The sequence below is a fragment of the Primulina huaijiensis genome, chromosome 7, assembly GCF_012295235.1.
Source record: "Primulina huaijiensis isolate GDHJ02 chromosome 7, ASM1229523v2, whole genome shotgun sequence".
In the NCBI taxonomy this organism is placed as follows: domain Eukaryota; kingdom Viridiplantae; phylum Streptophyta; class Magnoliopsida; order Lamiales; family Gesneriaceae; genus Primulina; species Primulina huaijiensis.
In genome coordinates this window covers 7,224,136-7,236,845 of record NC_133312.1, presented here as the reverse complement: position 1 = coordinate 7,236,845, position 12,710 = coordinate 7,224,136, and the positions used below count along the sequence as shown (strand labels likewise).

Here is a 12,710-nt window from a genome sequence, read left to right as displayed (position 1 = left end):
ATCCCAGGATACGAAATCTGCAAATTGATTCCACTTTTAAGAGAAGGTAAGAAACTCTTAATAGACTTTGAACTATTCGTCCGTCCATACGATGTTACCCCTGAGATACTACCTTAGAGTTAGCATCGAATCGACCATTATTCGTCATTTTAACAGTTACTTGTACGCCATCATGAAACACAAGTATTGGCAAAGTTAATCAATGCGTCATATAATCCTATTATTACAAAAAGATGACCAAGTCTAAAGGGAAAAACCATTCTCTTGCAGTCTTCTGTAAATTTGTAAAATCCTGGCTTACTCAAACCTGACAATAAAATTGGAAGAGTCCAAATTAAAAAAAAAAAACCAAAATCAGACGGACATTCCACTGGATTCAGCTTCAAGATACATGCACATCCTTTCCATAACTTCTCTACCCTTGGCACTGTTTTGCTGAAACTTCTCCACACATTTTTGCTCTACTTTCTCTGCCATCGAAGCTAATGCCGACAAGGGTTTTATGCGTATGCTAGTTTCTTGCCTGCATATCGTCCATCCGTTTGGATTCTCAGGGTGAGGCTCATATCTTATCTTTTCCTCCACTTCGACGAACTTTTGGAGACTAATGTTACGTGTGGCAAGTTGCATAGACCGAGCTTTTCCATCAACTACGGTTGATTCAACACAATGGCAGATGTCTTGGCCAATTATTTTACGAACAAACCATGGTCCCGGAGCATGAATTGTGAGAGCTCGAGTCGTGTAAAGTTTTCCAGTGCTAGGTTCAAGCTTGTGATTCAATGTGTCGACTTCAAGGATGTGAGATAGGGTATGCTTGTTCTCAGGATCTGCAAATTTGCGCCATGATGCAGCAGTTACTCGCTCCCATGGGTGCTTGTAAGTGTGTTCTTGAGAATAGGCTCTAACCATCCTGTTTCTGTCGTCTTATGCTCCTAGAACGAATAGTGGCTAGTCAATAGAAATGACATAATAAGTCATCGAGCATTGTTACTTCTCTAGCCTTATCACGCAACTTAAAATACTAATTTGGTGAAGAAAACACTGATCTTAGTATAGATCTTTCCAAGGGGTGCTTGTCATGGGCCAAGTTTTGTTACCATAAACAATAAATCACCCTCTGAGCTACATTTCTACAGTTTTTTTGTTTCCCAGTCACTGAGAAAGAGGGTTACAACTATACTTGACTTGGGGCGATCCAATTACAACAATACAAATGCTGGATACAATACTTTCAGCGAAGAAAAATTTACACCTCATATACAGGAAATTCAAGGACTTTTTCTACCCAATAACATGGCAGCCAGGGAGTAGGTCATTGGACACTCCTAAAAGTTACCCATAAAATCATCTAGATTTATATGCTTATAGAGTAATGTTGCACCATTCTCAGACTAAAAACACCAAATGCGATCCCAATAAAAGAAGAACCCTTCACTAAATAATTTGTATCTAAAAGAAGTTAATAATTTGTTTGTCAAATTCTTCACAAAACCCTCATCTCCGACCTGTAGGGTAACTACAGTCTCTCTACTGCAACTTGTACTAACAACAGAATACATAATTAATTCAAGTCAAATGAATAATCCAAGCAAAGAGGATTTAGAAACAAGATTTAAAAGTCAAAATCCTTCCATTCTGATCATCAAGAAATAAACAGAGAATCTGAAGTTCCATGCTTCTCACATTTAAAACGACCCTTAGAAATATGAAACTCAAGAATCACAAATTCCATTACACTCAGTTTCGCCACCATTTGCGATCATCATTTCACATTAACTATGATAATCATTCGCATACATGAGATTCTAAATGCAATCATTATTCAGATGAGTACCATATAAAAAAAACGCTGATGATCAAGCGCAAACAATCTTTCGCGTTTCGCCACATTAATAGCTTGAATGAATCTCCCACTTTGTACACAACTGAATAACTTGGAAAGGCTGCCTTACTCACCAACCGAATTCAACATCAAATATACATATCGGTTACAGCCAATCACCACACATTCTTGATACACCCCCACAAGCACACAAATTAAAAGTTCATTTTCTTATGCATAATACAAACACCAAAATTAAAAAACAAGAAGCTCGAACCCCCACACCAGTGATATGAATCCTGTCACAACCATACGAACCCCAGGAAGACTAAATCGAAACAGCAGAAAAATCCAAGAAATGGGTCTCGAAAATGAAACCAAATCCATCATTATAAACCATCAAACAAAGTCTAAACAGAATTAATCCAAAAAAATTCCGCACGACAGCTAAAAAATAAGATAATCCGATCAGAAAGAATACCAAAAATAAAGCGCGCAAAAGTGCGAAATCAACAGCTGATTCACCTCCGTTCTCGCAGAAGATTGTAGATCCAGCCGCCTGCTAACACAAAAATAAATTTATTTATATTTAGTAAGTGAAAGTTCTAGTTAGTGCCCATAAAAACCAGAGGAGTTGTTTCCTGTTTTGCGGCAAATGTGAGCCCCCAAATCTGTGCCAGTTATTGCTCGCCACGTGGTTTTTCTTCCCGATTACATTTTTGGTACAATCTGGGCTTCCGGATGTTGTACAGTTGACTCGCTGGAAGCCCAAAGAAATAGGCTTATATTGATTGGGCTTTATCTTTATTTCAATTTCGAGTTTTTTCCGCAAAATCCACTTAAAATTATCGAAAATGTACTATTTTTCCCCTCTGAAATTTAAATAGATACTAGTTACTGTACACAAGCGATACGTGTGTGTACAATCTTTTTTATTATTATCGATGGACTAAAGTGAAATTTGACAAATTATGGAGGGACTAAATTGATATTTGAATTGTTGAAATAAAAATAAAAGTGTGTTTTGAAATTAAAAAAAAAAAACAAAAATGTAATATTAATATAATATAAGGGTAAAATTGGAAAAAAAAATTGTTGTCCTCTCTAAGTAGTTATTATCATGTCCTCACACTTAATATAATAGTATAGATTCTAAACTTTAATTTTTTTTTATAAAAATTGCATTAACACTCCTTTCAACAGTTGAAAATCTGTTGACATAAAGTATTTTGATGATATATCATAAACTAGTTATCAAAATGACAAGCAGACAATACAGTTAATTATAAAGAAAAATCATTTTGCTACAATTCACATTGTCGACTAGCTAGACTAATTCGAATTTTTATCTATACTAATCAGACTATGTCGGTTGTTTTATCAGTATGATCTTACTCGATCTTGTAGCGTCCAGTAAGTATAAATAACGTCCGAGCTAATATAGTCGGTCTGAAATATGACTTGTAATATATCGAGTTTTTTTTTAATGGTTTTTTTAGTTCGTCGATTTGATCAGTGGTTTATGAAATATTATCAAAATACTTTAACTGATCAGATTTTCAGCTGGTGTATAGGAGATGTTCATACAACTTTTATAAAAAGTTATGGTCCAAGCTACATATTTAATTTTCACATGAAGAAGTGTACGTTTTTTATATTTAACAACGGGAATTGACGTAAAAAACTCTTTCAATTTCTATTTAAAAAAATTATTTTTTGAAGTTAAAAAATTTGATTATTCAGTTAATTGATTTTGAATTATTTTGATTATCTTGATTTCGTTACGAACCTTTCAGTTTAGTTGGTGAAAAATCAGTGGTTCAGTTGGGCTTCAAGCCAATCGTTTGCTCAATTACCTTATATCGATCACGTGACGAAATTACTCATTTATATAATATAGGTTAGATTAAGAAGCCATTCTTATTCTTATTCTTCTCCAAAATACTTTATGTTATTGTGTATTATTTTTTTTCCATAAAGGAAATTATTCATCTGTCAGAATATATTAAAAAAATATATATCATTCTTTTATTTGTACCTTTTATTTTTAATTACATGATGTTTGAGTTGTTTTATTGTCTAAAAAATTAATGTTACTTCATTAATATCAACTATACATTTTGATAAATTGATAAAACGCTAATCAAATAATGACTAACTTAATGGGATGTATTCGTTACAGAGATTTGCTGACTTTTTTAAAATAACAGACTTTGGTGGAGTGGATAGATTTTTACTTAATTTTGTATAATCTCACATATTTTTAAAGATTTTTACAGAATCTTGTAGATTTATTTTGCGACTTTTATTTACATTTGTAAACTTTTTTTATAGAACCTTATGGATTTTCTAATTTTTTATTATGATTTTTTAAATTTATTTGAATTAATAATTGAACTGAATAACTTTTTATTTATTTCAAATATTTCTTTCTCTCAATATAATATATTTTACATATTGATTTCACGAAAGATAATAAATAAGTCAGTATCAAATATATTGCAATTAAATTCAATTATTCTATCAAATATATATTCAAGTTAATGAAAAATATAATGTGCAAAAATTTTGAGTTATAATCAAAATCAAGATATAGATTAACTAAAATTGTAGAAAATAATTATGCATCAAATGTTATATAATAATTAATAAAAAAATTAAATTTTGCTTATTAAAATAATTATTATTTTTAATTTATAGGTCAATAAAATATTACAATTTTTTATTATATAGTGTATTAATTTTTTAAAAATTTTAATAAATATAATTTTAAATTTTATAAAGTTTTGCGACTGGAACTCCAAAAATAAAAAGAACGATGATAATAAATTTGATTTTAAATTATTGTTAGAAATATAAAAAAATATTTTTTTAAAAAGTACAAATAAAAGAAAAAATAAATAGATGAGAAAAGAATGAAAATTTTAGTGTTTGTATTGAATATGTGAATTTGAGAGATTTACTAATAAAATGTAAATCTAAATCTTTAGGTTGAATCAAGGATATTTCTTGACATTTTATTGTTGTACCTTATGCTTTAATTCTTGTGCTTAATAGAATCTCACAGAGTGATTAAAAGGATCTATTGACACTTTGAATACATATAAGCTTTTGTAGAGTTTTTAAAAATCAAACTTGAATACCACATGTCTTTTTAAAATTCTACAAAAGTGTATATTGAATGTAACTAAACTTTTATAAAATATAAATTGAATACCTCAATATTTTTAAAACGCTAATCAAATAATGACCAACTTAGACTAAAATCATATGCGAACTGTTCGATTCGAATTAAATATTTCAGTAAAATCGAAATCATCGATTTTTATTAACACATAAAATTCGTAATATTGGAGAGTACAAAAAGGATAGATGGCCAAGGAATTATGCCATTGACAAGACATATCGATCATAGGTTCTTTTTGACTCATCATTCGCCAACTCTGTCTCCTTGTCAAATCACAACTTGTTTTCAAACTTCAGTCTCTACTGCGGAAGAGTCGATACTGCTCCACAGGATCTGAGCAGTTGATTTTAAAAAATTTGGTGGACTCCGCATATGAATTGGCGGACTCCGCATAAATGTGGTTAAAATTGGACCTTTGATCACTTCATGGGGCAGTGCCCCATGAGGTAGGGTGAAATATTCCCTCTATTGCCCCCCTCTTTTTTTCCCTTCCCATTTTATAATTTTTTTTCATAATCGTATAAGTGATTTGTTTCATTGTTTTTTTAAAAAAAAATAAAATTGAACATTCATAATTTCATATACTGGTAATTCTCATAATTGGGATTTTTTTGGGGAACTGTATGATATCATAGTAGTAAAGATTTGTTATAGGGAAAAAAAAAATATTAGACTAAACCTAATTAAAAAAATTATGAAGAGTAATTTTTTTATTTTTCTTTATGATGTACAAGTAAAAAAAAATTGAAATGGAATTTCTAATGTATCATTAATAAAAATAAATCATGTAAAAGAATAATTATTAAATTATAATTATCAAGTTTTTTTCCCTAAAATTATAGAAATAAAATTTATGTGAAATTACTTGAACGGAATTTTTTATTTCTTTTTTTAAAAAATTAACAGTTTTTTTTATATAGAGTATGACATTAATCACACAATTAATATCATCATGTTAAACATTAATTTTTCTTTTTAATCCTAACAATTTGACCAAATTCCCGATTCTTTTAACACAAAAACTCTTGTGAGACGATCTCACGGATCAATTTCGTGGGTCGAATATCTTATTTGGGTCATCTATGAAAAAGAATTATTATTTCTTATGTTAAGAATATTACTTTTTATTGTGAATATCGGTAAGGTTGACCCGTCTCACAGATAAAAATTCGTGAGACCGTCTCACAAGAAACTTACTCTTCTTCTAAACTACTGTCAAATGATTTTCTAATTAAAAAATTATATTTTGGACCTTTAATTTTACTAAATTATGATTAGTGAAATGCATCCATATGATAAAATAAAGTAAACGAATTCCACATTAACAATATCAAAATTTGAAATTCATTTTATAAATAAAAAATATAATATTAAAGTTTTAATTCAAATTTGAGAATATGTTACTTACACTTAATTAAATAACAAAAAATGTTGAGGATCGGATTGAGTTTAGAAGGGCGTTGAATAAACTCAACGGCATACTTAATCGATTTTTCAGAATGATGTGCTAGAGTCCTGTTAGAAATACTAGCAGATTCTTGTTCAAGTTTAAAGACCAGCAGATCACAAGATAATGTGCGGAAACGATCTGTTGGTTAGTGGTGAAAAATAATGTAACAGAAAAGCAGTAGATGGCACAAGGTTTGTTTCTGGAAGTTCGAAGATGAATCTTCTACGTCTCCCCTTCTTCTGTTTCCAGAAGGTATCACTAAAAGACTTTGGTGAATACAATACAACAATTATACACACCCACTTCAACAGAACTTACCCTTCGCCTACTGAAACTCTTAGTTTTACAACTCAACTACTTGAAAGATCTTAAGTTCTGGAAAGAACTCTTTTCCAGTTACAAATTCTTCTATTAATGAAGTGAATAGCTTAAGAAGAGATAAAGAAAATAGCTAGCACAAAATGATCTCAAATGATCAAGTGTATGCAATGAAGCGTGTGTTGCTTTTTCAGTGTTGAGCTTTTGAGATAACTGAGAGTTCTAGCGATGCTCGAATGATATTCTTTGATTGAGATTCGTTCATTACTTGTTTCTTGAAAAGTGCTCCGTCTTCAAATATAGGCTTAAACCAACGTTAAAATCTGAACGGCTCTTTTGACTTTTCAGTGATTCAGCTTTATTGCTGAAAATGGACCCTGCAGAATACATTAAAGCAATCAGTCTCAGTTCATACCAAAAATGGTAAGCCATCTTAAATGTTCTCGTACAACATTTAATGGCATTAAATGAAGTAATAAATGCTAGTATCACGTTAATAGATTAACGGTAATAGTTAATGACTTGAGATACGCAACAATCTGCTAGTCATTAGCGCGGTACAAGTGCTTCTGGTTTTCTGCTTATTTACATCTACTGGTTTTGTACTAGCATCTCCACAACAAAATTAAGTCTAACAATTTCTCCCTTTGTGGTGATGCCAAAACCTAGATGTCTCTTAGAACGTTAGTAGAATTGAGAAAACAGATTACGAAGCAATTAGTATCCAGAAAATCAAGACAAAACAATAAAATTAGTTTGTTCCAATATCTCTAAAAATAGTTTCATCTGGATTTTGATCCCTTCTAGAAGAATGAGGTCTGCTACTACTCGCTCCAGTTCTATCTTCAGCAGTTCTATCTTCTTCCCTCTTTTTGGCATCATCGGCAATGACCCTGACAATTAAGTCATCCATTCTCCCAGATAAGTTGTGGATGCCATTAGTCAACATCTCCAGATATGGAGCCTGATTAGAAACTCGATCATTAAGAATGGTGAGAGATTGAGATTGAGAATCAATCTTGGCATCCATTAAGTCCATGGTGGTGGAGATTGAGCGAAAAAAGCCATCATGCTTGTTGAGTCGGGTAAGTATGTCAGATTGAGCAATCGTGAGCTGACTGGAACTTCTGGATATAGCTTGTCGAAAAACACTGGTTTCAGCATACATTTTATGCATAGATTCCGCCGTTTTATGTATTTCCTGGGACATACGGTCTCGGAAGAACTGAGCACCACTGATTTCTGCGGCATTTTCACGAGATAACCGCTTGACTATATCAGAAAGATTCTGTAGCTCCTTTTGTAGAGTATCAATCTGAAATTCTAAATCAAATGGTTCCGATACTGGTGAAGCAATTCGTGCCAGCAAGCGTTGTTTAATATCTTTCATTCTTACGATGCGCTCAGGAGAAAGCTGAGAAGGGATAGTAAGAGCAGTAGAAGGTGCAGCTTCTGCTTGAGTGATAAAAGCTGGTTCTGGTTCAGCAGAAGGACCTTCTGAAGCAGTAGATTGATCTGTTGGCCTAGCTTCTGGTTGTTGCGAAGCAGCAGCAGGTTCAGTGGTAGCTTGCGGCTCAACAGCAGAAGGTGAAATAGGCAACAGATTTGCCATTTCAGCTTGATGAGCTTATGAGAAATGCTCAAGCTCTGGAAGAGATGAAGAAGCAGTAACAACAGCAGTAGCAATAGCTGTGGCAGTAGCAGTAGCTTCTGGAATGGATTGGACTGGGGGAGGATCAGCAGTAGTAATAACTGGCAGTGTGTCATCATGTGCTGCTTGAGTTTGCACAATCGATTCAATCACTTTATCAACCGATGCCAGATCATGAACAGAGATAAGTGATGAAGATTGGGTAGGAGCTTCTTCGGGTGCAGGAGTACTAGAGACCTTGACTTCAGAAGAAGCTTTGGCCGGTTCCTCAACTGACTGCGTCTACAATATGGCGGGGACAGTGTTGACACAAAATTTTGGAGGCTGAGAAAAAGTCTTCTACTTGGTGACAATTTGCTCAGACAGAATTGTCAGCTGCTCCGACAACATTTGAATGACATTCTGATCAAGAAAAGCAGTAGGACCAGTAGAGTCAAAATTTGACTTCAACGTTTTCAGAATAGTGTCCATCTTCTGTTGTTTGAATTTATCCAGAATGTAGTTTCGGCGATTGATGGCTTCTATAACATTTTGTGTCTTGGCAGCAGCAAAAACATTTTTCTCATTTTTCACAGTTTGAGAAAAAGCACCGGGAGTCCTCAAAAAAGTGATTGGATGGTAGACTCTTACCTTGAGCCAATCATCAAAGAATTTCATGTCTTCTCTGGTTGAATTATCAATTTCTTCCAAATGAAGATCGATTGCTGTTTGAATGGTTGATTTGGCTACCGGTGACTGAGACAACTCGGTAATCTTTTCTTTCCCTTTTTCAGAAGTAGCAGGGACTACTGGTTTAAAAGCAGAAGAACCAGTAGAAGATTCTCTAATGACCACTCCAGAAGTTGGTCTGAAAGACTGAGCAGATGAAGGTGCTGATTCAATGGCTTTAGCTTTGGTGAATGGAACAACTGGTGGAAAAACCTGTCGAAGAGGAACATCCTCTAATTCAGCAAGAGCTGTTGTTTTCTTGATGCGGATGGTGGTGCGACACTTCTTCTTAGATGGGGTGGGAGGCAGTGAAGCTTGTTGCGTGGGTGCTGCTGATTCTTCAGATTCCGTTTTGTCATAATCAGACAAAACTACACCTCTTTTTCTTTTGATTTTCTTCTGCTCCTCAGCCTGAGATTCCCCAATCTCCTTCTTTATAGCCACAAACTCACCAACTGTTTGCTTTGGCCTTAAGGCAAGCACATTATCAGCATCAGTCATGGTGACTGAAGAGCCATCCTCGTCTGTCGTACTGGAAAAACCAGCATCTTGCAACATTTTACTGATTTGCACAGCAAATCCAGTACCTTTCCTTACAACCATTTCTTTCATAATTCGAAACAGAAAGTGACCCCAATCCACCTTCTTTTCTGAAGTGATGGCCACCATCACTTGAACCTTCTCTTTGGTCAGTTTGTCGAATGTTCCAGCCTTGACCAACAAGGCTTTTGCCACGTGTCGATATGTTTATGGATGGTAGAGAGAGAAAACAGGAGTGTCAGTTACACTACTCATTTCAAAATTTTAAAAAAAATGGCGGGCTGTCCGAGGCGGTTGCTTAAAGATCAGAAGCTGATTTGTCGTTTTATGATAATATCTACTTGAAGAAGGTAAAGTGCTGAAACAAATGTAGCACTTCGACAACTTCTGGTAGATACACTGTTTTATCGAAAAGACAAATCAGTTTCTAATATAAATGCCATAAAAATGTTCTCCCTCAGTTAATGCAGTAATTAAACACCAAACGACTCTTGGCAAACTTTCAATCTGAACCATTGAAAATGAACAGTCGCAAGGATCTTTATCTCCTTTGAATACCACTATAAATACCTGCACAAGTTAAACAAGGTTTAGCGTACATAAGATCAAATCAAAACTAATATGAATGAAGAAGCAGAATCTGATCCAGAAGTCGAAGCAAGAATGTTCAGAAGACAACTTGCCGCGTTTTCTAAGAAGACGTATGAAGATATCGTTCTTTATATAATGATCCTTGGATCAAACTCCTGGAGTTGTAATGTGAACAATCAAAGAGATTGTTTTCTCTTATTAGGATTGGGATGCAGCATAATTTCCTTCCATAAGCATTCTAATGCAATAAGAGAGTGCTGGTGGATCGATGATACTGAAAAGCTTAGTAGGATAATATGTGTAATCATTCTGCTGATATCTTCAATTGTACCCCTGTAATGTAATGCATATGATTATATGAATAAAAGATTTTGTTTTTCCATACCTCTTGTGCTGTTCTCATTTCTGAATATTTCTACTGTATTAGAATAAAGAAACAGAAGACACGTGAAAACAGAAGATAATAAACAGTAGTTATGATAAATCAATTAATCCAAGAACATTACGAAAATATGAAAATTTATTCTCAGGAAGTGGTTTGGTAAAAATGTCTGCGGCTTGCTGATCAGTATGAATGTATTCCAGACGAATATTCTTCTTTTACACATGATCTCTAATGAAATGATGTCTGATATCAATGTGCTTCGTTCTGGAATGGAGTACTGGATTATGCGATATAGCAATTGCACTGGTATTGTCACAAAATATGGGTGATTCAGAATCTTGAACTCCATAGTCTTTAAGTTGTTGTTGTATCCAAAGCATTTGAGAACAACAGCTTCCAGCAGCAAGATACTCTGCTTCTGCAGTAGACGTGGCTATAGAAGTCTGCTTTTTGCTAAACCAGGAGATCAACCTGTCACAAAGAAATTGACAAAAACCACTTGTGCTTTTCCTATCCAGTTTACATCCTACATAATCAGCATCTGAGTATCCAATAAGATTAACCGATGAGTCTTTGGGATACCAGAGGCCTACATTGTGAGTACCCTTCAAATATTTTAAAATTCTTTTACCAGCAATGAAATGTGATTGTTTAAGATTTGATTGAAATCTAGCACATATGCAAACAGCAAACATAATATCAGGTCTACTGGCAGTAAGATATAAAAATGAGCCAATAAGACCACGATACTGAGTTACCTCTACTGGAGTTCCCCCTTCATCTTTATCAAGTTTGGTAGACGAGCTCATAGGATTGGAAGCAGCAGAGCATGCTTCCATCCCAAACTTTTTCAGTAGTTCCTTTGTATACTTAGCTTGATTGATGAAGATTCCAGTATCAAGTTGCTTGATTTGAAGTCCTAGGAAAAATGTTAATTCTCCCATCATGCTCATATCGAACTGTTCCTGCATTAACTTGGCAAACTTTGCACATAATTTGGGGTTAATTGACCCAAATATAATATCATCAACATAAATTTGAACTAATAATATGTGCTTGTTTTTGACTAGGGTAAACAAAGTCTTATCCACGGTACCAACGGTGAAATCATGATCAATAAGAAATTGTGAAAGTGTGTCATACCAAGCCCTAGGTGCTTGTTTCAGACCATACAATGCTTTATGTAATTTAAAAACATGATGCGGTAATAGATGATCAGAAAAACCTGGAGGCTGTTCAACATAGACTTCCTCTTGTAGTAGACCATTGATGAACGCACTTTTCACATCCATCTGATACACTTTGAAATTTCTAAAAGCACCAAAGGCTAAAAATATTCTGATAGCTTCGAGCCTAGCTACTGGTGCAAAGGTTTCATCATAGTCTATTCCTTCTTCTTGTCTGAATCCTTGTGCAACAAGTCTTGCTTTGTTTCTGACAACTGTTCCTTCTTCATTTAGTTTGTTTCTAAATACCCACCGGGTTCTAATGACAGCTTGGTGAGATGGTCTAGGTACTAGAAACCAAACTTTATTCCTCTCAAATTGGTTCAGCTCTTCTTGCATAGCTTCTATCCAGTTGGGATCCAGAAGAGCTTCTTCAATCTTCTTTGGTTCATCTTGGGAAATAAAAGCAGCATGCATGTATTCATTCATCATCTGTCTTCTGGTCCTTAGCGGAGCTGTTGGATTACCAATCACCAAAGATGGAGGATGAGATTTTCTCCAAATAAACGGATTTAGATTATCTTTATGTAAAGTAGTAGATTGTTCTGGAATATCAGCTTCTGGTTCTGGAATGTCAGCTGCTGGTTCTGCCATATGAATGTCTGGTTCTGGATTTTGAATGTCCTTGACACTTGCTTCTGCATCATCTTCACTGTCTAGTTCCAGATGAACCCTGTCTAACCTGTTACTTAGATTAGATATGTTAGTAATCTCGGGAGCACTGCTGTCTTCATCAAACACAACATGAATAGATTCTTCAACATTGAGTGTTTTATTATTGAAAATTCTAAATGCCTTACTAACTGCTGAATATCCAAGAAATAATCCC

At 34.1% G+C, this 12,710-nt stretch overlaps 1 protein-coding gene and 1 long non-coding RNA gene across 4 annotated transcripts; one reads left to right on the top strand and one right to left on the bottom strand.

Moving 5' to 3' along the window:
- Nucleotides 1-173: 173 nt before the first annotated feature.
- LOC140981847 (uncharacterized) lies at nucleotides 174-2,512 on the bottom strand. Of its 3 annotated transcripts, none has more exons than XM_073448337.1 (2): nucleotides 2,307-2,512; nucleotides 174-951 (listed from the first exon to the last, which is right to left on the bottom strand). In XM_073448337.1, the coding sequence occupies exon 2, from the start codon at nucleotides 910-912 to the stop codon at nucleotides 355-357; it is 558 nt and encodes a 185-aa protein (XP_073304438.1). In that variant the 5' UTR covers nucleotides 913-951; nucleotides 2,307-2,512; the 3' UTR covers nucleotides 174-354. The 3 variants fall into 3 exon arrangements, with proteins under 3 accessions (XP_073304438.1, XP_073304437.1, XP_073304439.1); XM_073448336.1 differs by having other exon boundaries at nucleotides 174-935; nucleotides 2,307-2,511; XM_073448338.1 differs by having other exon boundaries at nucleotides 174-935; nucleotides 2,351-2,506.
- On the top strand, nucleotides 959-2,316 carry LOC140981848 (uncharacterized). Its single transcript, XR_012176143.1, has 2 exons — nucleotides 959-1,072; nucleotides 1,244-2,316. It is a non-coding gene; the product is annotated as an uncharacterized lncRNA (long non-coding RNA).
- Nucleotides 2,513-12,710: the final 10,198 nt, after the last annotated feature.

What these genes read in the sequence shown, in the direction of transcription:
- LOC140981847 (XM_073448337.1), bottom strand. Translation starts at nt 912, where the DNA reads ATGGTTAGAGCCTATTCTCAAGAACACACTTACAAGCACCCATGGGAG.